The sequence below is a fragment of the Anguilla rostrata genome, chromosome 19, assembly GCF_018555375.3.
Source record: "Anguilla rostrata isolate EN2019 chromosome 19, ASM1855537v3, whole genome shotgun sequence".
In the NCBI taxonomy this organism is placed as follows: Eukaryota; Metazoa; Chordata; class Actinopteri; order Anguilliformes; family Anguillidae; genus Anguilla; species Anguilla rostrata.
In genome coordinates this window covers 7,250,924-7,278,760 of record NC_057951.1, presented here as the reverse complement: position 1 = coordinate 7,278,760, position 27,837 = coordinate 7,250,924, and the positions used below count along the sequence as shown (strand labels likewise).

The window sequence follows — 27,837 nt, the reverse complement described above, 5'->3', positions numbered from 1 at the left end:
TCGGGTCTACTTTTAAAGAAAATAATGCCTACCGACATATTCCCGTTAAAATAGGATCGTTCGAATTGTATTAATGGAGGACACAAACAGACGTGTGTATCACACACTGGAGCAGACAGTAGTATCACACAAAGCAATCCCAGAATATCCGGAACCCAGAATCCGGAAGTTATACCTTTGACCTTTGCATTTTATCCCACGGATTTATACTTACATATCCATCCGCACTGTTAATTTCGACAGAACTTATGTAAGGTTATCGTAGAAATCGAATTGCATAAACTCATGCGTTGCATTGTATTGCGATAAATCAACTGCGCAATAAAAGTTACGATAAAAAGTAGATAGTAATAATATTTCCCTAGGACCCTAACGGTTGTGATGGTGGATGGATACTTTGTTGTTACAAAGGTGGTGATACGACAACAGTGAGAAAGGAAGGTGGAAATACATATTTCAAAAAAAAGATATGCACAGAATTGTTTTTATAAATGATTGAATATTCGCATATTAGGTGATAAATATCGATCGATCATGTTGTTTGAATTGAGGGCTTTGTTTATTCGGGCTTTTTTCTGCGTTCTAACAAGGTAGCTAGCCACCTTGCGAAGTTGTTCGACAGCGGCAGTGTGGCACTGGCAGTACTCCAGCAACTAGCGAGCTACTTGGTATTTTAATGGCTAACAAACTAGCCAGATAGGAGCTAGCTATTTTTAAATTGTCTCTCGATGCAAGTATTATCATCATGTCCGAGACATCTTACTTTGACGGACTGTGCGGGAAGTATTTTTTTTAACTTTATATTTTTATGAATGGGAAATCGTCAGGCTGGTTGCTTGATCCGTCAACTGTTTCAAAGAAGAATCGGATGAAATGTGTCGTCCGGCAAGCTTTGAAGTGGATTATTACGAATTATTAGCTTGTTTGCTTCACCCTATGTCTTTACAACGAAACAAACAGGATTCAAACGATAAAATAATGGACTGTCGCGACGCACCCAGGTCACTGATGGATTACAAAAGTGCACCATAAATCATGTGAACATTTTCTGTACAGTGAAATTTACACTCGATTGCGTGAAATCTAAACATTGAAAGATATATATTTTTTCCTTTTTGAACCTTGGATTTGGTTCTGTCGCCCTGGTACCATATTTCCATTAAAGGGGATATGAAATTGCTTTTGATGGATCTCCTTCTGCGCTCCAGGTAGTCCCCAACCTCTACTGCGCAGGGAGTGGTGGGGGAGGACTCCGGGTAGGGCCGCAGTTTCCTTGTGATGTAGCGAGCGACTAACCATGGAATGAACTCCATTTGTACAAGTTTTTTTTCTTTAACAACATATTGTACACATCCACTCGTCAGCGTTTGGAAAAAATAAAGGAATATTCACCACCCACCGGGATGTATGAATGGACATGCGTGGAAAGCGCATACTTTTAAAGGAAACGACGCATTAGAAATGGACGGTTTTGGTTTGTAAATATTTCTGCAGCTAGTCAACTAGTGCCATCAGCAATTATGGAAGAAATTGAATAATTCGCCAAACGACTGTTTTGGTACTTTTTTTAGACTAATTATGCACGTCGCGGGCCAGTGTTGGTTAAGATTACACCATTTTACATTTTTTAAAATAACATTTAATTTGGAAGAACCTTGAACCGTTGTGACACATTATCATGTCGGTGTACGCCGAATTCGTTCCTCCTCCGGAGTGTCCCGTTTTTGAACCAAGTTGGGAAGATTTTTCGGATCCATTAGGATTTATAAACAAGATCCGACCCATTGCCGAAAAAACTGGTATCTGCAAAATTCGCCCCCCTGAGGTAACTCAACTGTTTCTTTTGGAATATCTTGGCCAAAAAGCTTCCATTTTATACTGTGCACTGTCATTGCTTTGTCTTGTTTTTATTATTTTCTGTTGTCTCTTCGGCCTATTTGCGAAAATCAGTTGAAGCAGGTATAAATCGACGTATTTCAACCGAGGAGGTAAAATATAAAGAAGCCAGGTTTTGCTCAGTTTTGTTACCATATGCTTCAAGAATCTGTTGCCCGAGCGAACATGACCAAAATATCTTGCACTTAACGTGCAATAGAGGCCCTAATCAGGTCGTATACAACCAGACGCGTTACCTTTTAAATTTAATGCAAAAAGTTGTCACCTTTCTTGCATAAAATAAACAATCGGAGGGTCTTAGTATTGCAATAACGTTTAACCTGCGCTTTATTCATCAATGAAGTCAAAATTAAACGCTGGCCTGTTTCCCCTACTTTTGACTGTAAGATGTCATTGCCCTAGTTTCTCGCCTCCACACAAATGCTGTAATTGATGTTTAATGTTTTGATCGCTCATATGATGGTGTGGCTTTTCCGTAGGTCAGTATAAATTAATTAACAGAAGAAAATATAAACTTATATGAAATCTGTCGAAGGGTAGCGTCAAGGCAGTTGATGGCTTTTAATGACTTATTTACATTGTTCATACGTTAATATCGTAAGGCCCGAGATCTTCCAGGCGACTGAGAGGTCACACAGCCGACGGAGCTCCGGGAAGTAGCAGCACGGAATGGACACAAATGATATCATAGTTAATTCCTCCGGTAATTGAGGCGTGCAAAATTGGGCCTAACCCCTTTGCAGATTGCCGATTTGATCTAATTACGTCGAAGGTTAGCCACCCGTCATTTTCACTAATACACCTCAATTGAAAGTTGTTATCCGCGGAGGACGTAGTTGCACGTTTGTACCACATCTGCTCTGTTCTAGCCGACAGGTGTACGACCTTAGGCAGTCTGGGACACTCCCCGACAGCTCATCATCTGCACTGGCCTTGCACCGTTTTACGGCCTTGAGGCTTAAGCACGTCTGCTTACCTTCACTGTAATAATCTTGTAAATATTTCGTGAACTTTGAGCTGAGTGTATCGGCTCTCTCTTTGATTTAAGATACTGTTATACCCAGCGGCTGTGAAAACGTTGGTTTAGTGCACTGGCCATTCAGAGCCATTGCACAATGTTGGTTTGAATTTCTACACGTTTTGCATAATCTGTTAACAAAAAAAAAAAAGTTAAAGTGTCATCGTAAAATATTTGGGGAAACGCATCATTTTAGAGAAGTGGATTGTAAAGGGAGCAGTCTAATGGTTGCAGAGAAGCGTGGTCCTTTATTATCGCTGTGTGGCACGCTTAATTGTGCGCTCAAATGAGTTGACTTGCACTTGTGACCTTATTTAACAGGACTGGCAGCCTCCGTTTGCCTGCGATGTGCGAAACTTCCGCTTCACTCCCCGGGTCCAGAGGCTGAATGAGCTGGAGGTAAATACACGTGTGTGTGCGTGTGCGTGTGCGTGTGCGTGTGTGACATGTAACACTTTGGGGCGTTTTTTCTCATATTGCACCCAGGTACATTGCAGATTTGTGACTTTGCTGCATCTCATTCTGAATATTCATTACCTGGTTGCGTTTGCGTGGTTGTAACTTTTACTGGCGTCTTACTCTTGACATTGCCACACGGCCATTTTGCTGGGTGGTTTAACTTTTAAGCGGCGGCTTGCGCTTGATGTTTGCTGCACGGTCGTGCTGTCACACTGCGGAATGCGCAGTGGACTTTAGACCCTAAGATGCGCAGACTGCAGGCCCTGTCGCGCATCCGTAAGGAGCATCCTCCGGCACAGTGTCCCTACGAACGGACGCAGGGGAGGGAATGTGGTGCAACGCAGAGGAAAAAAACCTGGCGCTACGGAGCACGGGGTTGGACAAAAAAAATCCCTGTCTCAAGGCTGAATGCTGTGCTTGTAGGCCAGGGGGCCCCCACCAAGGATTTTGGGCCCTATGAAAAGATCTCACATTGGGCCCCACCACCCCAGAAAATCCCATGTTCTAATATTTTTTGAGGACCCCTGTCAGTCAGGGCTCTTGGAATCGTCCTAATATCCCCCCCCCTTATGGAACCCCTTCTCCTAGGCCCTGACCCGCGTCAAGCTCAACTTCCTGGACCAGATCGCCAAGTTCTGGGAGCTCCAGGGGTCCCGGCTGCGGCTCCCTCACGTGGAGAGGAAGCTCTTGGACCTGTATGTCCTCAGCAAGGTAGGAAACTCCGAAAACACAGAGAATCTCCATTTAGCTTCTGTCCCGTGGAGATACACAAGGCACAAGATGGAGACTATTTCAGCGTTGAAACTGCAGTTGATCCTGTCTGATTGCGTATGTCATTGTATATGACGCTCTGATGAGAATGTCTGTTCAGGATGTAACTGGCGCAATGAACCTGTGTTTAGCAGTTGTCTACGACCATGAAATGCACTTTTTTGTACGTCGCTTTGGATAAAAGCCAAATTAATGTAATGTAATGAAAGTGCTTCTCCAGACTGTGCGTGTTTTGTGGGGACCGTGCTCTGGGGCTAGCTGGTCTCTGGGTCTGTTCGGCCTGCGCTTTTCTGAAACGTGTGTGACCTGACGGTGGGAACCTGTGCGCAGACGGTGTCGGCGGAGGGGGGCTTCGTGACGGTGTGTAAGGAGAAGCGCTGGTCCAAGGTGGCGTCCAGGATGGGCTTCCCCGGCGGGAAGAACACGGGCTCACTGCTGCGCACGCACTTCGAGAGGATCCTCTACCCCTACGAGCTGTTCCAGAGCGGGGCCTCGCTCACCGTGAGTCCCTCTGCCTCTCTCAGACACACACTCTCACACACACAGACACACACAGACACACACACACACACACACACACACACGTACACGGACGTACACACGCAAACACACATGCACCCAAACAAACAAATACACACACACACGCAAACAATCACCCGCGCACGCAAACACGCGCATGCACACGCACATGTTAACAAACAGACAAGTACTGGCCTCGCCAACTGCGCTGAAGACATATGGTCCCGCCCACATGTAGCTGATGCTGGCTTTATGAGCAGAAGAATCGGTGTTCTGTAATTATGAGGGGTAAACATTCATAAATGTTGCTTCCGTCAGGCTGGATTTCTCAAAAGGAAAAAGGAAAAAAAACTCTGGAAAAACGTCTGAAATTATAGAGCCACCAAACGCCTTCCACCTTTTCTCATTTCTCATTTGAAATGGACAGATGTGAATTCCACTTACTGGAAAACACTCGCTGGTGGGTCTGTGTAATGGCTGCTGCACCTTCCCATTATGAATAAGATTGAAAATCAGGCCGCAGTGTCAGGATGAGCGCTAAGATCGGCACGCCCGCGGGTCAGGTTTTAGTTTTTTTTCTGCTGTCCACCCATTGGCGAGCGGTGTGCCCCCTACGAACCAGAGGCCCTGCCCGTTATTCCGTCCCAAACACCTGTGGAATGCCTGGCAACGGCGTGCGTTGTTTGATCTGGCGCCGGCCCACCGCGGTAAGCGGGCGAAGCTGGCGCGTCTGCGGGTTTAAGTTCGCCGGCGCTGACCGCCCCTCGCGAGTCGAGCAGCTTACCCATGCTCCGGTGGGTCCCTTGGCCCCCGCTAGCTCTGATCCGCGCCACGTTCTTTTCCCAGCGAGCAGCCTTGCGTCTCAGGCACACGCCTCCCCGTAAGCCGCAAGCCTTGCGGCAGCTGTGATGCTCGCAGCCGGAAATCCACCCGCTCTTTGGGATGCATCAGGTATTTCCTCCGTAGCCAATCGAATCCACTCGGCGAAGGCGGCGCAGGGGTGAAGGTAGCGACGCGCACGTAATCTGTGAGACGCAGGCGAGTGGCTGAATAGGGACAGTAGGTGTGTTTAAAACACTTCACGCTGCTGTGAACTGCCCTCATGGATTCTGCCCAGTGTCTAAGCCGGCGGTTCCAGATGCGCTTCTCCCAGATGTGGTAACTGCCGTTCCCCGACCATAGGCCAAGTGGCTCTGGGGCCATGGAGGAATCGAGGAAACGTGTGTTTGGCGAGTGGAACTTCCTTGTTCCGTCAAGAGTCAGTTTTAAGGCGCGTCAATCACAGGCGTGGGAGGTCGGTGTCCCGGGGTAGAGACTCGTCCCTCTGTAACCCCGAGACCTTGTTTTGGTGCTCCCCCCTTCCCTGCGCAGGGCATCCACAAGCTGTACGACGAGGGGCCCGACGGGGACGAGCCGGACGAGGGCCTGGAGAGGGGCCGAGAGGAAGAGGAGATGGAGGAGAGGGGGGATGGTCGGGACAGCCCGTGCGACAGGGGGCAGGGCAAGGACCTCACCATTCCCGAGAGGCGGTCCCGACGCCTCAAATCCGCCGAGGTAGGCGCTGTGGGGGGCGGGGCGTGGCAGGGCGGGGCGGGGCGGGGCTACAGTGACTGAAAGACCATACAGGCTCACCAGATACTCCACTGCCGAGTTCCTTCTGTCCTCTCCGCTTCATAACCACAGAATATCCCGGTTGGTAACACAGTTTCCGGTGTTGTATTACGGTGCAGGAAGTTTATTTTCACGCTGTAGTCCCAGGTTCAGTATTGCGTCGAAAGAGGATTTGTATGAACATAGTCAATAGTCTGCTTGTGTAGTTTGTGCCTCAGTGGAATCCTATGATGCGCATCTCCATATTTGTGATGTCCATCTTTGGAGTGATTCTCTTCTAGAAGTTACCATGACTAATGCTTTAAATAGTTAACAGTGTGATCTCCTCATGATTAATACTGCGGACTTGAACCTGCAATCCTCGGTTCATCATCAGTGCTTTTAAATACGCACACGTGGACTCGAGTCATCTGCAGTTCGGTCACCAGGGGGCGGCATAGGTCTGCGAGCCGGCGGTCATTTCTCAGCCCCCTGACCCCTCTCCCCTCCCCTCTCCCTCCCCCCAGCAGGACGGCAAGGAGCTGAAGAGCCTGCGCATTTTCGGCAGCAGTCCCAAGATGGTGGGCCTGGAGATCGTCCCGGCCGGTACGGGTCCCGCTCGGAAAACCCAAACCCAAACACGGCCCAGAGAGAACCGCAACACCGTCGCCTGCACACGAGCACACTGGTGTTACTGCTGGAAACGTGGAACTAGCGTTCTCTTGCTCCTTATTTTCATACTGACTGTCAGTTATTACATTAGCAGATTTAGTCTGGGAGAAATATTTGACTTTTTTTCCCCTCTTCTTTTTTTGAAAGAAACAGCACATATTTGACAGTGAACCTTTGGGGTGTTTGGCACAAAACAAGCACAGAGGGATGGCTTATAATTACTATAAAATCCAGCCAAAAACTTTCCAGTTTCCTTTGCTTTCAGAATGGAGCCATATTTACATATATCTATGTTTTACGTTTGCTTGTCAAATGTTTATTGAAAGGGGAAAAATTACAAGAGAACATTTCAAACAGAGCACTTTCGAGAAACTTTTAAAACTTACTGAATGCCTTCCATTTTCCTCATTTCCTGAAATGATTAGTTGTTCTTTTTTGAGAAACGATGAAGGAAGATGACCTGTCTGGTTCCTTCGCCGCTCACTCTTCTCGCCTCCTCCTCCTCTCGCGCAGACGACGGCTTCAACAGGAAGCAGCGGCACCTCAAGGCGCAGGCCTTCGCCATCAAGATGCGCCAGCGCAAGGAGACCCTGGAAGTGAACTTTGTGAGTGTGTCTGAGAGCGCGTGACTGCGTCCGTGTGACTGTGTGCGGATGTGACGGGTGTGTATTGTGCAGCCTGTTTAGGTGATTCATTGGTTGTGAATCAGCTACCAAAGTGAATGGGTGTCGCTAGCATGCTTGTTGGAGTGTGTATATTTCTTTGTGTAAAAGTAGTTATGTTTTGTTTATCTGGTTTGGTGATTTAAGTCTCTGCTCTTTGTGAGTGTTTATGGTTTCTCTGGTCGTATCTTTGGCTTTACGCTGTGTGTATGAGTGTAGATTATCTGGCTGTATGTTTGGATCTATGCTGTGTGTATGAGTGTGTAGACTATCTATCTGGTTATATATTTGGATCTACGCTGTGTGTATGTGTGTGTACATTATCTGGTGACATGTTTGGATCCCAGCAGTGTGTATAGATGATGTGGTTCCCTGCTCCCTCTCTCAGATCGACCTGTACATGTGCCTGGCGTGCGGCCGGGGCGACGAGGAGGACCGCCTGCTCCTGTGCGACGGCTGCGACGACAGCTACCACACCTTCTGCCTCATCCCGCCCCTGCAGGAGGTGCCCAAGGGCGACTGGCGCTGCCCCAAATGCGTGGCGGAGGTACGGAGGCGCCCCGTCTGTCCCTCTGTCCCTGTCTCCCCGGTTTGCCCTGTCCTTCGCGAGCTACATTGCATTACAGTCACTTAACAGGTGCATTGTAGCGTTAGCGTCCTGGTCTGAGGGTACGAGCGTGTGTCTGGCGCGTTAGCGAAGACCGAGCGTGTTTGCGATGCGCGTTGAAGACCGAGCGTGACCGTCTGGCGCGTTTCGCTTTCGTTCCCCCCCTCAGGAGTGCAGCAAGCCGCGGGAGGCCTTCGGGTTCGAGCAGGCCGTGCGGGAGTACTCCCTCCAGAGCTTCGGGGAGATGGCCGACCACTTCAAGTCGGACTACTTCAACATGCCGGTGCACGTACGTGTCCACTTCCTGGTCCTTCTGCAAGCAGAGCCACTGCTGCTTACTAATAAACCATCTCTCTTATTCCCTTTCCACTGTCTCTGTGAAAAATGTGTTGTTCTCACTCCTTCCCCTCCTCTGTCTCACTCTCTGTCTCCTCCCTCCCACTCACATTCTTATTTTGACTCTATCCGTTCCTCTTCCTTCCTCCCCTCTCTCCCTCGCTCCCTCCCTCTCTCTCAGATGGTGCCCACGGAGCTGGTGGAGAAGGAGTTCTGGAGGCTGGTGAGCAGCATCGAGGAGGACGTGATCGTGGAGTACGGCGCCGACATCAGCTCCAAGGACGTGGGGAGCGGCTTCCCCGTCCGGGACGGGAAGAGGAGGCTGCTGTCCGAGGAGGAGGTGAGGGGCGGGGCGTGCGCGCTCCACAGACCAGCCCACCGTCCTGTAGGTCTTCACTCCAACCCTAACACGGCACACCTCAGTCAACAGCTAGGGATTGGCACTGAGCTAGTTAGTGGAGTCAGGTGTGCCACATTAGGGCTGAACTGAAAACCTACAGGACTGGAGATCTCCAGGAACAGGGCTGGGAATCACTGCAGTGGATGATAAGCTCTTGTGTTCATACCCAGCAAATTAAAATGGACAGATGACATGAAGTCATGAGTCAGCTAGTCATCTCTCCCCCCCTTTCTCTCTCTCTCTCTCTCTCTCTCTCTCTCTCCCTCTGTCCCCCCCCTCTCTCTCTCCCCTCTCCCTCTCTCTCTCTCTCCCTCTCTCTCAGGAGTACGCTAACTCCGGCTGGAACCTGAACAACTTGCCGGTGCTGGAGCAGTCTGTGCTGACGCACATCAACGCGGACATCTCGGGCATGAAGGTGCCCTGGCTCTACGTGGGCATGTGCTTCTCCTCCTTCTGCTGGCACATCGAGGACCACTGGAGCTACTCCATCAACTTCCTGCACTGGTGAGGCTCCGCCCCCCCCGTCCCTCCGTCTGTCCGTCCGTCTGTCTGTCCGTACGTCCGCCGTAGGTCTTTCAGGTGTCCCAACGTCCCTTAAAAATAATGGCCACTGTTGGGCACTTGAGTGGAATTTCTGGGGTGAAATGTTGGCTAAACGCCCCCCCCCTTGCCCCCCCCTTGCAGGGGCGAGCCGAAGACGTGGTACGGGGTCCCGGCGCACGCGGCCGAGCAGCTGGAGGCGGTGATGAAGAAGCTGGCCCCCGAGCTCTTCGACTCCCAGCCCGACCTGCTGCACCAGCTGGTCACCATCATGAACCCCAACGTCCTGATGGAGCACGGCGTCCCGGTGCGTCTCCGTCCGCGCCTCCCTCACCCGCCTAACTCCCCCCTCCCCCCGCCAGTCCCGCCCCCAAACCCCGGCTCACCAACCCCTGTCCGCCCACAGGTGTTCCGGACCAATCAGTGCGCGGGAGAGTTCGTGGTGACCTTCCCCCGGGCCTATCACAGCGGGTTCAACCAGGGCTACAACTTCGCCGAGGCGGTTAATTTCTGCACTGCCGACTGGGTATGTCCACCGTGGGGCCGCGAACCCAAAATTAGCCTACAGCGTATTCTGTTCATCTCCATTCCATTCTCCAGTGTCTCAATGTTAAACTCCAGTGCACAGACGTTATCAGAAACGCCAGATGACGTAAACGATTGGTGTCAATCCAGTAATTGAGCAGAAATTGGCGTGAGATCCCAAAACCGGTCAGCCCTGGTCAGCCGTCTTTCGTGGAAAGCGCGAGAGTGTTTTTTGCATGGATTGCGGACTGCCCAATATGAGTCACAAGATATCAGGTAGTCAAATAAAGTAACCGTGATAGGCTGCAGTAGAACTTGGCTGTTGTGAAAGGTAACTTTGGGGCTCCTTTGGCTCCTCCCCCTGGCTCCCCTGACCCCTCCCCCCTGCTCCCCTGACTTCGCCTCCCGTTCTCTTCGTCCCCCCCCCCCCCGCAGCTGCCGCTGGGGCGCCAGTGCGTGGCCCACTACCGCCGCCTCCACCGCTACTGCGTCTTCTCCCACGAGGAGCTGCTCTGCAAGATGGCCGCCGACCCCGAGTGCCTGGACGTGGAGCTGGCGGCCGCCGTCTTCCGCGAGATGGGCGAGGTGACGGAGGAGGAGGCCCGGCTGCGGCAGGCCGTGCTGCAGATGGTGAGGGATGGGGGGGGTCCCCAAAGATGCAGTGCTGTTTGACGTATAGGTTTTGGGCGCTCACGTCGGGGCTGTTTTGCTGATTGTCCCTCGCTCGGCCTGCAGGGGGTGCTGGCCTCGGAGCAGGAGGTGTTCGAGCTGGTGCCGGACGACGAGCGCCAGTGCCAGAAGTGCAAGACCACCTGCTTCCTGTCGGCGCTCACCTGCTCCTGCAGCCCCGAGCGGCTGGTCTGCCTGCACCACGCCGCCGACCTCTGCGACTGTCCCCTCGCCAACAAGTGCGTCAGGTGAGAGCGGCCGGGGAGACGCGCCCCACTGAGAGACCTGTCTCAACGTCAGAGAGACCTGTCTCAACGTCAGAGAGACCTGTCTGACTGAACAGTTCAGTCTCAATGTCAGAGAGACCTGTCTGACATCACTTCAGAGAGACCTGTCTCAACGTCAGAGAGACCTGTCTCAACATCAGAGAGACCTGTCTGACATCACTTCAGAAAGACCTGTCTCAACGTCAGAGACCTGTCTCAATGTCAGAGAGACCTGTCTGACATCACTTCAGAGAGACCTGTCTCAACGTCAGAGAGACCTGTCTCAACATCAGAGAGACCTGTCTGACATCACTTCAGAAAGACCTGTCTCAACGTCAGAGACCTGTCTCAACGTCAGAGAGACCTGTCTGTCTGACCAGTCTCGGATCTCCTGTTGTGCGTACAAAGCGAGTGAAGGGTAAAGTCGCTATGTACATACATGGGTGGGTGGGGTCAGAGGCGGAGCTACGGGGGTGGGGCTGGCTGGGGGCAGTGTCCGGCGCAGTCTTAAAGGCCCTCTCTCTCTCTCTCTCCCCGCTCCTCTCTCTCAGGTACCGGTACGCCCTGGAGGAGTTCCCCTCCATGCTGCACGGGGTCAAGTCCCGCGCCCAGTCCTACGACACCTGGGCCAAGAGGGTCTCTGAGGCCCTGGCTGCTGACCACAAGAACAAGAAAGGTGTGGGACGGGTGGATTATTGTTTTATCCCTACAGTTTTATTTTGATTTATATTATTCCCTTTGTGACCGGGCACTATGACTGTAACCCTGGCAACTGTGACTAGGGCACTGTGACTGTAACCCTGGCAACTGTGACTGGAGTACTATGACTGTACCCCTGGGAACTATGACTGGGGCACTATGACTGTAACCCTGGGAACTGTGACTAGGGCACTGTGACTGTAACCCTGGGAACTATGATTGGGGCACTATGACTGTAACCCTGGGAACTGTGACCGGGACTATACCCCGGGGAAACGCAGGGACTGTGACTCTTACGCACGCCTGCGCCGCAGATCTGATCGAGCTGAAGGTGATGCTGGAGGACGCGGAGGACAGGAAGTACCCCGAGAACAACCTGTTCAGACACCTGAAGGAGATGGTGAAGGAGGCCGAGACCTGCTCCTCTGTGGCACAGCTACTCCTCAGCCACAAGCAGAGACACAGGTCAGCCGCACACACACACACACAGTACACACACTCTCATACAGTATACACGCAGACATACACACACACACACACACACACACACACACACAGTACACATACCACTCTCATACAGTATACACGCAGACATACACACACACACACACAGTACACATACCACTCTCATACAGTATACACGCAGACATACACACACACATACAGTACACACACACACTCATACAGTATACACGCAGACATACACACACACACACACAGTACACACACACACTCTCATACAGTATACACGCAGACATACACACACACACACACAGTACACACACTCTCATACAGTATACATTCAGACATACACACACACACACAGTACACACACACACACTCTCTCTCATACAGTATACACACAGACATACACACACACACACACAGTACACACACACTCTCATACAGTATACATGCAGACATACACACACAGTACACACACACACTCATACAGTATACACACAGACAGACACACACACACACACAGTACACACACACACTCTCATACAGTATACACGCAGACATACACACACACACACAGTACACACACACACACACACACAGTACACACACACACACACTCTCTCACACACACACACACACACACACACACACATACAGTACACGCACACACACACACACACACACACATACAGTACACACACACACACACTCACACACACACACACACACACACTCTCACACACACACACACACACACACACACTCTGTGTCCTGATGCGCGGCGCTCTGTCCCCGCTCCGAGGCAGGCAGCGGCCGGAGAGCAGCCGCACGCGCAGCAAGCTGACGGTGGAGGAGCTCAAGGCCTTCGTGGAGCAGCTGTTCCGCCTGCCCTGCGTGATCAGCCAGGCGCGACAAGTCAAAGTGAGAGCGCCAAAACCGCCACGCCGCCTTCCGGAGTGTTCCTTTCTGTTTTGTTGTGGCCTGCCACATCCTCCCCTGTTTGAAGGACAGCTAACACTAATATGGTCTCGATACTTACATTCTTCATGTAATATTTTGTATGTCTGTACGTGGGTAACTGTTGGATTTTGTCAACGTTTAGTTATGGACCCTTAGCCCACCATGAAGTCATAACAGGTCTTGCACTGCAGTTGGGTGTAATAGGTATATTAATTTATAAAAGCCAAAGCACATTACATGACATTACATTTATTTGGCTTTTGACGCTTTTGTCCAATAAGTGCATGCCGAAGGTCAAAAAACACAGGTCCGATGAGGTACAATACTCATTATGTGACAGTTGTGCATAGCCATGAACACATTCAGTTCACACAGTAAGCATAGGCTAAGTACAGTTAGTGTAGTAGTATGGGTATAACAGTTAAGACATTGCAGGTAGCAGAATGGCTGGTCTGAATGGTTTGTTCTAGGCTAAGTACAGTTAGTGTAGTAGTATGGGTATAACAGTTAAGACATTGCAGGTAGCAGAATGGCTGGTCTGAATGGTTTGTTCTAGGCTAAGTACAGTTAGTGTAGTAGTATGGGTATAACAGTTAAGACATTGCAGGTAGCAGAATGGCTGGTCTGGGTGGTTTGTTCTTGGCTAAGTACAGTTAGTGTAGTGGAATGGGTATTACAGTTAAGACATTGCAGGTAGCAGAATGGCTGGTCTGAATGGTTTGTTCTTGGCTAAGTACTGTTAGTGTGGTAGTATGGGTATAACAGTTAAGACATTGCAGGTAGCAGAATGGCTGGTCGGTCTGGGTGGTAATGTGGTTTTCCCCCCCCAGGAGCTGCTGGAGAACGTGGAGGACTTCCACGAGCGGGCGCAGGCGGCGCTGGCGGACGAGACGCCGGACTCGTGCAAGCTGCAGGCGCTGCTGGACCTGGGCGGCGGGCTGGACGTGGAGCTGCCCGAGCTGCCCCGGCTGAAGCAGGAGCTGCAGCAGGCGCGCTGGCTGGACGAGGTGCGCCTGACGCTGGGCGAGCCGCACCGCGTCACCCTGGAGCTGATGAAGCGGCTCATCGACTCGGGCGTGGGCCTGGCGCCGCACCACGCCGTGGAGAAGGCCATGGCCGAGCTGCAGGAGGTGCTCACCGTCTCCGAGCGCTGGGAGGACAAGGCCCGCACCTGCCTGCAGGCCAGGTGAGCCCCGCCCCCCCCTTACCCACAATGCCTTTCAGCTGGAAACCACATGCTGAGAATTCTCAACAAAACATTACGATTGACCAAGGAATTGTTTTCTGAGTACTGGTGGAAGCATAGGTGAAACTTTCTTTGAAATATTTGGTGGTCCTCACTAATTTCCTGGTGTCTGTAATGTATTTCTAATTGTATTTGACTCAGTTATAGCATGCTGACCTGACCACCCCTTCAGCGCAGTCTTATTATGTTTCTTCTCTATGACGTTTTTTATTGTAATGCTGTGTTTTTATGAAAACCCACCATGTGCTCAACAGTCATTAAAACGGAGTACACACCAGGCATGTGTACACACGTTTATTTGGCATCGCGTCGTGACTAGCGGTGCTAATTCGGCTAGCGGCTAACGGCGCCGAGCGGTCCTCTCTCCCCCCTCCCCAGGCCGCGGCACAGCATGGCCACGCTGGAGAGCATCGTGACGGAGGCCAAGAACATCCCGGCGTACCTGCCCAACGTGCTGGCGCTGCGAGAGGCCCTGCAGAAGGCCAAAGAGTGGACGGCCAAGGTGGAGGCCATCCAGGTAGGCCCCGCCCCTGTCCCCGCCCCCGTCCCCACCTCCAGCGAGCACTTGTACCTGTTCAGTAGCAGTGTTGGGCTTCTGAACCTAAGCTGCTATCACAGCCTGTGGGTCCTGATTAGAGCTTTCAAAGTTAAGATTTAAGAGGAAGTTAACTGCAGGGGAGCTTGTACATTTGCACGTCAAGTCAAGTCCCTGGTTTTTTATTTGTTGGTTTACTTGCTTTGGCATCATCCACAAACCAAGCTGGCTCACAAAGCTACTTTTTGGGGGTTCGGTATTTTTATAGTATTTATTAAAATGGCATACTATTGAAATGCTGTGCTCAAAGGTCCAAGGATTTGACCCCGCAATCTGCAGTGTCCCCAGCCCGGCTCTGTTGCGTTGTCGCCCCCTGGTGGGCGGGCGGCGCCACGTCTCTCACGGTTTTGCGCGTCCTCCTCCTCCCGCAGAACGGCAGTAACTACGCCTACCTGGAGCAGCTGGAGAGCCTGCTGGCCCGGGGGCGCTCCATCCCCGTGCGGCTGGACCCCCTGCCCCAGGTGGAGTCCCAGGTGGCCTCCGCCCGCTCCTGGAGGGAGAGGACGGCGCGCACCTTCCTCAAGAAGAACTCCACCTACACCCTGCTGCAGGTGAGGAGCGCCCCCCCTTCCCAACCAGGATGCCTCGGGCCAGGGCAGGACAGGATAGGAGGGAGGGGGGGTAAGGGTGGAGTTTGGATGTTTAAATGCTGATGGAGTGTGTATGTCTGTGCGTGTGTGTGTGTGTGTGTGTGTGTGTGTGTGTGTGCGTTTCAGGTTCTGAGCCCTCGTCAGGACATCGGGGTGTACGGCAACAGCAAGAGCAAGCGCAAGCGGGCCAAGGAGCTGCTGGAGAAGGAGCGGGGGCTGGACCTGGAGGGCCTGAGCGACCTGGAGGAGGGGATGGAGGAGATCCGCGACCCCGCCGCCGTGGTGAGAGCGCATGTTTACCCTATACCGCCTGTACACTGCTGCTATACCACCTTTACACTTCTAATATACCACCTCTATACACTACTACTGTACCGCGTGTACACTCTAATATACCACCTCTATACACCGCTGCTATACCACCTTTACACCTCTAATATACCACCTTTCACCTACCTGCTCAATATACCACCTCTATACATGCTACTATCCATCTCTATACATCGCTGCTATACCGCTGTACACTCTAATACACCACCTCTATACACTGCTACTATGCCATCTCTATACATCGCTGCTATACCGCCTGTACACCTCTAATACACCACCTCTATACACTGCTACTATGCCATCTCTATACATCGCTGCTATACCGCCTGTACACCTCTAATACACCACCTCTATACACTGCTACTATGCCATCTCTATACATCGCTGCTATACCGCCTGTACACCTCTAATACACCACCTCTATACACTGCTACTATGCCATCTCTATACATCGCTGCTATACCGCCTGTACACCTCTAATACACCACCTCTATACACTGCTACTATGCCATCTCTATACATCGCTGCTATACCGCCTGTACACCTCTAATACACCACTACTACTGTATCGTCTGAACACTTCTGATATGCCACCTCTATACACTGCTGCTATACCACCTGTACACCGTTATTGTACCACCTGTATACACAACTACTACACCACTGCGTCCCAGATACTAAGAATGCAGCTCTTTTGAACTACTGCCAGAGAAGGCCTCTTAAGAGTGCTGCAGTTCTGCATTTGTGTGTATTACTGTTTTCTCCCTCCCCTTTGGTCTGTGACTCATTAAACTCGCTGGTCTTGTGTCCTCTGAGTGAGTGAGGTATGACTGCAGTGTATTGTATGACTGCACTAGTTAGTCCCTTTACTGCTGCTGTATTCAGGTTGTAGGGAGAGGACATCCAAGCCTTTTGAATAGCCGAGCTTCTCATTCGCGTTTTCCTTAAATTTCCGCCGCTGTACCGCAGCCCCGCCCCCCTAGCAGGCGCCCCTCTGACACTGTGAGAGGTCACCTTGCCCTGTCCCCGCCCCCCTGCATGCCCGCTGCTCACACGGTGTGACACAGGAGAGGTAGCACATTTTGTTCTGTGCGGTCATCAGTTGACACTTGGTTGACCCGCTGGTTATACGCTGCTTTGAAGTTTCACAGGTTTCCTCGCTGGATTACTCCCTGTGTGGGCTGGTTCTTTTAAGTGATGGTGTGCAAATTTAAGCTCCTAGTTAACTGGCTGAATTGAAATGGAATTGCCCCAAGCACTGATAATGAGTGGCTGATAAGTTCCTGTGTTGTACAGAGACTGCTGTACCCCCTCCCCTTTTCTTCAAATCTGTGATGTCACTGTTTTTCCCCCCTCTCCTTTTCTTCGGGTCTGTGATGTCACAGTTGGGGCCACCTCCGCTTCTGTTCCGCTCTGCGCTCGCACTCATGCCCCCTCCCCTTTCTGTCTGCTCTGTGATGTCACAATGGCGCTCCTCCCCTTTTTCCTCAGCTCTGCGACGCACACTCGTCCCTGTCCTTTTAATTTAGCTCTGACCTTGCGTCTCCACCAGGTGGCGGCGTTCAAGGCCAAGGAGCTGAAGGAGGTGGAGGCCATCCACTCGCTGCGGGCGGCCAACCTGGCCAAGATGGCCATGGCCGACCGCATCGAGGAGGTCAAGTTCTGCCTGTGCCGCAAGACGGCCAGCGGGCTGATGCTGCAGTGCGAGCTGTGCAAGGACTGGTTCCACAGCGCCTGCGTGCCGCTCCCCAAGGCCGGCTCCCAGAAGAAGGGCCCGGCGCCCTGGCAGAGCAAGGAGTCCAAGTTCCTGTGCCCGCTGTGCCAGCGCTCGCGCCGCCCGCGGCTGGAGACCATCCTGTCGCTCCTGGTGTCCCTGCAGAAGCTCCCGGTGCGGCTGCCCGAGGGCGAGGCGCTGCAGTGCCTGACGGAGCGCGCCATGGGCTGGCAGGACCGGGCGCGGCAGGCGCTGGCCACCGACGAGCTCTCCTCGGCCCTGGCCAAGCTGTCGGTGCTCAGCCAGCGCATGGTGGAGCAGGCCGCCCGCGAGAAGACCGAGAAGATCATCCACGCCGAGCTGCAGAAGGCCGCCGCCAACCCAGACCTGCAGGTGAGCCCCCCCCCGGGGAGCCGACGCTAACGCCGCTAGGCTAACGGCAGCGAGGAGTTATTGGTGCGAAGCAGCGCTAATGCCTCCTCCTTGTGGAGAATCGTCAGCCTTCTGAACACGAGTGAGTGTGTGTGTGTGTGTGTGTGTGTGTGTGGTGTGAGTCAGAAGCCAGATACTCTGCGTCTAAAAACATTTAAGGTTAGCCTGTATGTCTAACAGAATTTAAAGCCCCTGCTGTGTTGTGGTGTAAGGTTTGTTGAAAGAGCAGGATTTTGAGGAGTTTGTCTGTGTGTGTGCGTGTGCGTGTGTGTGTGTGTGTGTGTGTGCGTGTGTCACGCAGGGCCACATTCAGACCTTCCAGCAGGCCGGCTTCAGCAGGGCCACGTCGCCGCGGCAGTCTGTGGACTACGACGACGAGGAGACGGACTCGGATGAAGACATCCGGGAGACGTACGGCTACGACATGAAGGTACGGAGCAGCACTGAGGCCTGTAACCACCAGCGCTGGTCTGTCAGGGTCCGAAGCTAATGTTTTAGCATGTGCTCCCAAGTCAGTGGTTCTCAAACTCGGTCCTGGGGGACCACTGTGTGTGCTGGTTTTCATTCCAACCTCAACTGTCCTAAGTTGAAAAGTCTAGGAGCACACTAATACATCCCAATTAGTTGGTGTGCTCTTAAATAAGGTAGTATGCATGAAATTTCATTATCAAATTCTCCTTGTGCAGGAGTACTGTAGAGCCCTGTCCCTATGGAAATAATTATTTGTGTCATTAAAATTAAAAAAAATTGTCTGCCTGTCTGATTGTCTGTCTGTCTGTCCCTCTGTCTGTCTCAGGACTCGAGCGGGGTGAAGCCCTACCTGTTCTGCGACGAGGAAATCCCCGTCAAGTCCGAGGAGGTGGTGAGCCACATGTGGCCGGCCACGCCCTCTTTCTGTGCGGAACACGCCTACTCCTCCGCCTCCAAGTCCTGCGCCCAGAGTGAGTCACCCCTACTTCTCCCCCTCTCCCTCTGTGTCTGCCGTCCCACGCTGATGATGCGATCAACACGCGGCCCTCCTTAAGAGGCGCCTCGTAGTCCGACGGCTTTGCACCTGGGTCAGCGTCGACTTCATTCTGAGTCGGTGAATTCAGTGAATCAAATTGAATTCACTCATTTGACGCAAAGCTCTGCGAGGTTTTTTAAATACAAATCATCGTCCTCAGAGTGGAATTGACCCTTTAAACCTGGTGCAGGGCAGCCCAGTGTTGAGCTCCCACCCCCTGTCATGCGCAAGGTTAACCCCTCCCCCTCTCCTGCCCCCCCCAGACTCGGGGACCCCCCGGAAGCAGCCCCGGAAGACGCCGCTGGTCCCGCGGAGCCTGGAGCCGCCGGTGCTGGAGCTGTCCCCCTCGGCCAAGGCCCAGCTGGAGGAGCTGATGATGGTGGGCGACCTGCTGGAGGTCTCCCTGGACGAGACGCAGCACATCTGGAGGATCCTGCAGGCCACCCACCCGCCGTCCGAGGAGCGCTTCCTGCAGGTGATGGAGGTGAGGCCCCCGCCCCCACCGCCGCCTTCCCTTACCCCCCCCCCCGCTTCTCTCCCACGAGGTCCCCCTTCTCCCGTTTGAAGTTTGTGTTCCTTTAAGGACTTTTCATCTCCCAAACACGCCCCTTAGTTGATTTATGTGGACTCCCGATGAGGGCGTGCCAAACAGTCTCTCGTTTTCCCGCCAAAATAATATCTTACCTGTGGTGTGCTGTTGGAAAGGCAGAGCTTGGGAACATCACATTACATTACCTTCTGTCGAGTTAAATACAAACCTGCATTAACACACAAGACTGTCCTGGAACACTGTCCTGCTTTGTTTGTTCAGACCAGACCTGGGTCAAATACGTACTTGTTTTGGATTCAGATACTTTTCTGCGCTTTGCTGATCTTGTCTGGTGTATTGGAACCGATGAAATATTCTCAAGAAGTGCAAACCCCGCCTTCTGGTCGTATTGGCATACAAGTCAATTACACCAGGCAAGATGAATAGAGCACAGAAGAGTATTTGAATCCAAAACAAATACGTATTTGACCCAGGTCTGGTTCAGATATTTATTTTATTTATATATTTATTTTTGTGTATGTATTTTTCACATTTTGAGTTCAAAGTGTATTTGAATTAAGCGGATTTTAAAATATAGAACTGTAGGGTCGTAATGGTTCTTTTATGAAGTTAGAAATAAGCTGGAATCTGAAACCACCCCACCCCCCCCCCCCACTTACGCCCCCCCCAGCCTGAGGAGGGTCTCCTGGAGAAGCCGCTGAAGCTGAAGCCCAAGGACTCGGAGAAGAGGAGGAAGAGGAAGCTGGAGAAGGCGGAGCAGCTGCTGCTGGCGGCGGGCGGGGGCGGAGTCGGCGTCGGCGGGGACGGCGGCGTCGGCGGCGGCGGGAGGCCCAAGTCCAAGGAGCTCCGGAAGGGCGAGGGCAAGCCCAAGAAGAAGAAGCTGAAGCTGAGCCCCGAGAAGTCGCGCGAGCTCAAGCAGCTGGCCAAGCGCCTGGCCAAGGAGGAGAAGGAGAAGAAGCGCAAGGAGAAGGCCGCCGCCAAGGCCGAGGCCGCCAAGGAGAGCCTGGAGCGCAAGCGCGAGAAGAAGGTGCTGGACATCCCCTCCAAGTACGACTGGTCGGGCGCCGAGGACTCCAACGACGAGAACGCCGTCTGCGCCGCCAAGAACTGCCAGCGGCCCTGCAAGGACAAGGTGAGGCCCGACCGCTAACGTGCTAACGCGCTAACGTGCTAACGTGCGCCGTGACGCTAACGTGCGCTGTTGAGGTAAGTCGGCAAATCCGTTCAGCTTGAGGACGCAGAAATCGAGGTTTTTATTTTTAATGTTTTATTTTTTTTTTTGCCGGGGCCCGAAGGATTCGCTCTTGTGAAACGGCCGATGCGAAGGTGTCGGGTTTTCGGCAGATAATGAGAGTACTGGAACACCCTGACCGGGCTGTCCGATGACGCATTAATGGAGCGAAAGGAGCGTTTACTTATTGTAATGAGAGCGGCGGTTAATCAGCAACTCTCGCCCCCCCCCCCCTCCTCCAAATCGCCTCCAGCGAGCGCGGAACATTCCGGAGGTTCGGGGCACGAAAGTGGTGCTGGTTATCCGAGGGAAACGCACGTGAGGATACATCACCGATTGGGCGATGTGTTTTATTAACGTGTCTTACAGCGCTCCAGACGCCCGGTCCGTGTGCTGAAAGAGACACTACAGGAAAATAACTTTACATGCGAGCGTGTTAACACTGTGATTAATATGATGGCAAAAATAAGCGTGTTAGCATGATAGGTGCATACTACGTACAAGTATGCATACATGCATGCGTACAAACACAACATATGCCTATGTAAGTACATATATACAGTATGTATGCACATACATATGTACAGTACAGGGCATCTACACATAGTACATGCTAACATGCATAATTGCATATTTACAGTACATACACATGCAAAGTACATGTTCGCGTAAGTACATATGTACAGTACGTACACACACACGCTCACACACACACACACACACACACACACACTCACGCCCCCGTGTGTCTGTGCCGTACAGGTGGACTGGGTGCAGTGTGACGGCGGGTGCGAGGAGTGGTTCCACCAGGTGTGCGTGGGCGTGACCTGCGAGATGGCCGAGAACGAGGACTACATCTGCATGGCCTGCTCCAGGAAGGCGGCCATGGGGGGCGGGGAGAGCGCGGGACTGGCCACGCCCATCTGCGGCCCCCCGGGCCTCCTCCTCCTCCCCCCCCCCTCGCTGTCCCAGCGCGACCTGCAGGAGAGCAGCTAGTGCGGCGGGGGGGATGCCTCGGGTTCAGACCACGCCCCCCCCCACCACCACCACCACCACCACCACCGGACGAAAAGGAACAGAAATAATAAAAAACCCCGCCTCCCTACGGGAACCTCCGCCCCCTCTCCCCTCCTCCCCGTCGCCCTTACTGGTTGCGCTTTGCAGCATGTGGTATTGAGGAGGAGGACTCCCATTGGCTGGAGAACGGTGTGGGGGGGTCGGACCCATTCTACAGGGAAGCATGGAATGCAGGTGGGGACTGATGCTAAGCGAAGCTCAGCTACGAAATGGGGGAAACGCCCCCTTCAGGCCCACTGTGTTACTGCACTGCATGGATTTAGGTAGGGGGAGGGGGATCGGATGGGGGGGCGGAGGGGGTCAGCGGCCGCAAAAGCGCTTCGGGGTCTCACGCTCCTCGTGCTTCGGCCGTCGTACGCGGGTGGTGGTCGCCGCCGCCGCAGCTCGAACATCGCTCCGTCTCCGCAGCGCCGGGCGCGATGATTCAGCCCCGCAGACAGGGGGCGCTCAGCATCCGCCGCCGATCCTGGAAACAAGGACCGGGACCGCTCGTCCCGGAAACGAGGGTCCGTGCAAACGGGGTCGGGCGAGGGGCTCGCCGGCTGCCCCCCCCACCCCCCCTTGTAGCCATGGTGAAGATGGACTGATGACACCCCTCCTTCGTAATCCGGCGCCCCCTACAGTGTGAGTCAGTACGTAGGTGTAGGAGTGGCTGTATGTAGTGAACGTATTTATAATGTAAATACTGTAGGTTTTAAGTGATGAAATAACAGGATGTGGCTCAAGGTTTTTTTTTTTTTTCTTTTCCTTTTATCACCTTTAATAAACTCTTCATGGACAAAATGAGTAAGGATGAAAAGACGTGTGTGTCTCTTGTGTGTCAAAAGTCTGGCCGGTCTCACTGAATTTCGGGGGGGAGGGGGGTAGTGGTAGGGGTACTGGCAGTCCCAGCACGGTGGTACTTTAGACATTTGACCTGCATTGCTGACATGTTTTGGGCCCAGTCCCCTCCCTGGGAACACACTTGATTTGCACTCCGTGTTCTTGGCCTTCTCCTCGAGTGCAGAGTATGTGACGGCAGTTCCCGCGAACTCGTATATTTTCGGGTATGACCGCCGACCTCGTTTCTAGGGGCTTTTGGGACGCCATCCGTCGGCCCGAAAGCTGGGCTGACGTCGTTTTGCGGGCTGACGCCGTTCTGGGTTTCCCTTGATGCCGACGAAGAGGTAAGTGGTGCTGGTGCCTCGCCCACGTTGAGCCAAAATGGCCGTGGTGAAGACGGTGTCTCTGGGTCTTGGAGGGCGCTGCGCTCCTTCTTGGCAGGCGTTGAACGGGTCGCGCGGAAAGATCAGGGAGTGTGACGACTCTTCCCTGACTGCCGACCCGGTTAATATTGGACGCGCCTGCACCCGTTTCGCACCGGAACGTTCCGCCTGCGGCCGGACCTGATAGCACAGGCGATGGCACATGGCCTGGTTGTCTTTTTTTCCTCTCTCGTTTCTCTCGCTCTTTTTTTATTGCAGAGCTCGTCGTTTATTGCTCCCTCGTTCTTCGGGGCCGGCGGCTGAAGCTCGTCGGAGAGCGGCGTCCGCGTCACGCGGGGTCAGGGAGAGAGAGAGACCTCTGCTCTCTGCGTAGGAACGAGGGGAGCAGGAGGAAAAAAGAGAACTGACCGTTTTTCACAGAGCGGGGGGGAGCCTCTGCTTCACCTGTGTTGTGCCTTGGAGAAATACCCCGTGAAATAGAATGGAGACCGATTTTGGGGTCGGGCTGTTTTTTCATGGCACGCTGTGCAAGCTTGCCCCATTGCCCCATTTCCCCTGTGAGGACCATGAACTTAGCAAGCTCTCTGAATGAGTTACCTGCACGGGATAAGGTGAAGACAGTAGTAAACTACCTATTGATTGGAAAGGGTACTGTAGAAAGTGAAAGAGCGACAGGTTTACCGTTTGTGACGCTGCGTGATGCTTCGGAAGACCCTGGGAAGACTAAAGCAACGTTGATCATGTCTGCGCGACGAAATTGATCGTAAAGCTCTAAATGCAGGTCCCGCAGAAACAGTTGCGTTTTACACGTGAGTGTTTGCAGTTTTTAAAAAAATTTTTTTTAACATTTTCCTCTTCACAGGCGGGAGTCCGGTTCTTGGGGTTAGTCTAGTGTGGTTTTTGTTTTGTGTTTTGAAGCCGCATGAAAAGGGGCTTTGTCTTCTCGCGGTGCCGAAGTAGCACCTCGCCGTTGGAATCTCTGACCCCTAGACCCCCGAAGACCTCGTTCACCCGGGAGAACCCGACGCAGTCGAGGCCAGGCGTAAGGCCCCGGGCCCCTCTTCCCCCCCGTATCTCTGCAGGCAGCACCGGTCTCAGGTCGCAGTCGGAGCGGTGGATCACCCTCTCCCTCTTCGCCTCAGCTAATGTGTGGTGAGCGCCCTGGTGCAAAATGGCTGCCGTGCATCACCCAGGTGGGTGCTACTCATTGGTGGTGGGCGAGGTGAGTTCCCCCACTCATCACTGTAAAGCACTTTGAGCGTTCGGAAAAGTGCTGTATTAATGCAATCATTCATTCATTCATTCACAGTGAAAAGTTCCACTTTTTTATCTAGTCTTCCACCCAAAAGCTCTCTTCCAGTATTGTTCATAAGAGTGCAGCATGATTACTGCTGTTCTTCCAAATTGGTCTGTGTGGAATTCTAATGGGTGCTGATGGGCGGTAGTGTCACCATCCACAGGCATACAGTAAAGTACAGTAAGGGCCTTCCTGTAGGCTGCAGTGCTCTCAATGAGAGACCAGCGGGAAGGCTGACCGCCTTTTGGCAGTTGAGTCCCTAAAGATCCGGAGATAAACCATAGAAGGGGGGGTGGGGTGGGGGGGGGGGGGGGGGAGGGAAGAGGATCCATTAATCACTGCCATGTGATCCCAGCCTGTCCCAGCCGGAGTGAAAATACGATCCCACTAACGAGAATCCGACACGTGAGGGAACCCGGTTTCAGCACTTGGACTGAAATACATCATCCATTCAGCCGGGGTCCAACCTGGGGGGGGGGGGGGAACAAGGGACCTCCCCTCATTAACAAACTTGCGTAGACATGTCCCTAATTGTACAGTATATGAATCCAGAACCCTGATGGTTCGAACGATGGTTTCGTTTTTATGAGCTCGTTATTGTAACGTGCGACGCGCCTTGAGAGCAGGAGGAATGAATAAGTTCACAAGGCGCATTTAATAATTTAAAACAAATACCGTTAATAACGTAATGATGAGAACAGGCCATTCAGCTCAACAATGCTCGCCATTTTCCTGACTAAATTAGTGCTCTGATTACCTGCAGACTAGATGGTATCTAACACTGTATGAAGCCTCGTCTTGAAAACACCCACAATACGCACAACCCCTGTCAGACGTCAGGGTTTCGGTACTTCTGAGCACGTTGCTTGCCAGCGAGGTTAAAGGTCCTGCAAGAGAGAGGTTCTCGCCAAGGGGGGGGGCTGGAGTTTACATCTGGTAAACGAGGGACCGTCAAAATCCCGACGTCCGATTGGACGAAGAACGGCTCGACGCCCACCGGGACCTCTGAGCCTGCTGATACAGAACGTCTCTAGCACTCATTAAGCCCATTAAGAGAGAGAGAGGGCGAGTGAGCGAGCGAGGGAGCACCGCTGAGATTTTGTCCCGGCTCATGACCCCCAAAACCCCCTGCCGAAATTATTTTCCTGTCCAGATTACAGCAGAGGCCTGTGGACAACTCTGAGGAATGGGAACCCTTTTTCCTCTGCAGAAATTCCCCCACAATGCCAAACTGAGGTGTAGTCTACTTGCTGCATTTGGCTACTACCTTCCTGATAACTTCCAACGCCTCAAGTCACGTGACCTGAAGCCAGGATTGCAGTGTCTCAAAACTAGCTTCATGGATCACATTGCAATCAAACCGTCTGTGAATCAAAGCGAGTGAACATTGGATTAATCGGCAAATGTTGGGTTCATCACTTCGATCGGTAGTTGGAGCGGTTATGCGTGGAACTGCCATGTCATTCGCCGGGTCAGGTTGTACTCTGTGCCGCCATTAGTGCTCGACCCGTGCCCTCGCAGTGAAAGTTCTTTGTAAAGGTGCATCTGTTTAAACTGCCATTAGTGTCCACTCAGTCTGGTTTGAACTGACTTCAACCGCTCAGTTGGGTGGACGGTCGCAGCTGCCGTCCACATTAACCGGCAAACTTTAACCGCGCGGCTAACAAACGTTAATCGCCGACATCCTTACTGCATCGTCACTAATGGCGGACTTGGTAACTTTATCATTAACTTTGCGTGAACAGTGAAACAATCGACAGGCAGGAGTCCTCCCACCTTTGCATTAACAAACAACGCAACCGCACCGCTTTTGCCTGTCAGGTGTTCAGCTATCAGGCGTTCAGTTAAATATTGGTATAACCACCTTAGGAGTGTGACTACCTTTGGCCATTGGTTGAGAAATAGGGGACGCGCAAGATCAATATCGTCAGCTTCCAATACGTTTTATGGCCTGCACAGACACTGCCACAAAAGCAGGTCATGCTACTCACTGTTATAACTGTTACAGTATATCGGCTGTTCTAGGGGCTGAGAAACAAATCCGTTCCAATCGGTCAGAGGTTACATGTGTAGCGTCGAAGTCCCCGATCATTGAGGAAGGCTGTTCTCATCCTCATCCTCATTCTCGGTCTCGTAGCCGCAGGCTGTGCGTTGGGCGTCTCGTTTCCGCTTGAAAGCGCGCGAGGAGGCGAACAAAAGCTTTTCCTCGTAAACGCGCGTCTCTTTTTCCACCGAAACAACAGTAATGGATGTAGAGTCGTAGCAGCGGAGCGGTTGAATGTTGGCGGGGGGTGGGGGGGAGAGCGGAAAAAATTTGTAAAAACCCCCAAAAATATTTGGCGAAGCTCGGCGAAAAGCGCGGTTCCCGCTGCGTGGGAGAACGGCGCCAGCAGAACCGCGTGGCTGCGGCCTGCGGAGCTCTTGTCAGCCGCGCGCGCACGGATTAGCAATTACTACGAGCAGGACCGGCTGATCCTAACGAGGAGAGACAGGGCTGCTCCCAGCCGCGGCTAACGGCTAACTGCTGAACAGCGTCCTGTGCCGGCGTAGGCCGAGAACAGCGTGAAGTTTGAGTCGGTCAAACCAGGTTTTGGAGGGGGGGGGGGGGGTGCGGGAGGAACTGGGGGGAAAAGGTCTTTGTTGCCGTCTTCCTTCAGACTGTCGAAAATCACGGAGTGTAAAAATTGCTTTGGACAAGTACGGGGACCTTTTCTTGGGATGGAATGTGTGTGCAATTAAACGTCTCGGGTTAGCTGCCCTCTTCCTCGGTGGAAGCACTGCAGGCCGCGGGCCTTGACATTTGGGTTTGCTAATGGATGTGAAGGGGGGCCCAAGGTTGTAGGCCGATTTTGATTGCGCAAAGTTTGGTAGTGAAAAGTTTTGAGAAAATACGAAGTTCTTGAAAGTCAATCTATTATTATTATTATTATTATTGTGACATTGAACATGTATTATTTATTCTTTAGGTCATTTTCAGGGAATCACTGCAAATGAGAATGGACCTACCTAGTTTAAGCATTATTTAACTAAAAAAAAACAAAAAAACAACTTCAATCTTCTATTTAACTCTCCTCGTCTTGTCTAAATGTGTAAACTGACTTGTGCAAGTCTGTTGTCAGTGTTTGTTAAGCAGGTTCCCCAGGATTAATGAACAACAAGCATTACGCAGCAAACGCGCCCCCCCTCCCCCCCTCCCCCGTCCCCCCCCCAATCCCTCGGCTATGTTGACACATCTGGTTCCGATGACATGGGCAAGCCCGCATGGGGCTAAGGGAAATATAACAGCCCAAATAAATACCCCCTCTCTCTGTGTACAGTATGGAGGGTCTAATTACACTACGTTACATTACAGGTGCTTAGCAGGACGCGCGTATCCAGGGCGACTTGCACATCACATAGCATTTGCGTGGCATTGAGTCGGGCTGGATGGTGGACGGGGAACCAAGCGACGATCCGGTTCTGTCGCGCCATCAGCGCTCCTGCCAGCCCGCCGCCCGGCCGAAGTCTTTC

At 52.5% G+C, this 27,837-nt stretch overlaps 1 protein-coding gene across 3 annotated transcripts; it reads left to right on the top strand.

Moving 5' to 3' along the window:
• Positions 1–242: 242 nt before the first annotated feature.
• kdm5a (lysine demethylase 5A) lies at positions 243–22,622 on the top strand. Of its 3 annotated transcripts, none has more exons than XM_064318471.1 (28): positions 243–1,825; positions 3,236–3,313; positions 3,962–4,084; positions 4,475–4,645; positions 6,035–6,217; positions 6,784–6,859; positions 7,439–7,530; positions 7,976–8,134; positions 8,364–8,483; positions 8,712–8,870; positions 9,253–9,434; positions 9,615–9,777; positions 9,877–9,996; positions 10,431–10,625; positions 10,731–10,912; positions 11,482–11,606; positions 11,944–12,094; positions 12,901–13,015; positions 13,885–14,240; positions 14,679–14,817; positions 15,267–15,446; positions 15,612–15,767; positions 17,368–17,922; positions 18,263–18,391; positions 18,758–18,902; positions 19,231–19,451; positions 20,188–20,649; positions 21,511–22,622. In XM_064318471.1, the coding sequence occupies exons 1-28, from the start codon at positions 1,679–1,681 to the stop codon at positions 21,742–21,744; spliced, it is 5,118 nt and encodes a 1,705-aa protein (XP_064174541.1). In that variant the 5' UTR covers positions 243–1,678; the 3' UTR covers positions 21,745–22,622. The 3 variants fall into 3 exon arrangements, with proteins under 3 accessions (XP_064174541.1, XP_064174540.1, XP_064174542.1); XM_064318470.1 differs by having other exon boundaries at positions 6,781–6,859; XM_064318472.1 differs by lacking the exon at positions 243–1,825 and adding an exon at positions 2,717–2,879 and having other exon boundaries at positions 6,781–6,859.
• Positions 22,623–27,837: the final 5,215 nt, after the last annotated feature.

What these genes read in the sequence shown, in the direction of transcription:
- kdm5a (XM_064318470.1), top strand. Translation starts at nt 1,679, where the DNA reads ATGTCGGTGTACGCCGAATTCGTTCCTCCTCCGGAGTGTCCCGTTTTT. An exon ending in AGAGCGGGGCCTCGCTCACC is followed by an intron (nt 4,646 to 6,034) that starts GTGAGTCCCTCT and finishes TTCCCTGCGCAG; the next exon opens with GGCATCCACAAGCTGTACGA. An exon ending in AGACCCTGGAAGTGAACTTT is followed by an intron (nt 7,531 to 7,975) that starts GTGAGTGTGTCT and finishes TCCCTCTCTCAG; the next exon opens with ATCGACCTGTACATGTGCCT.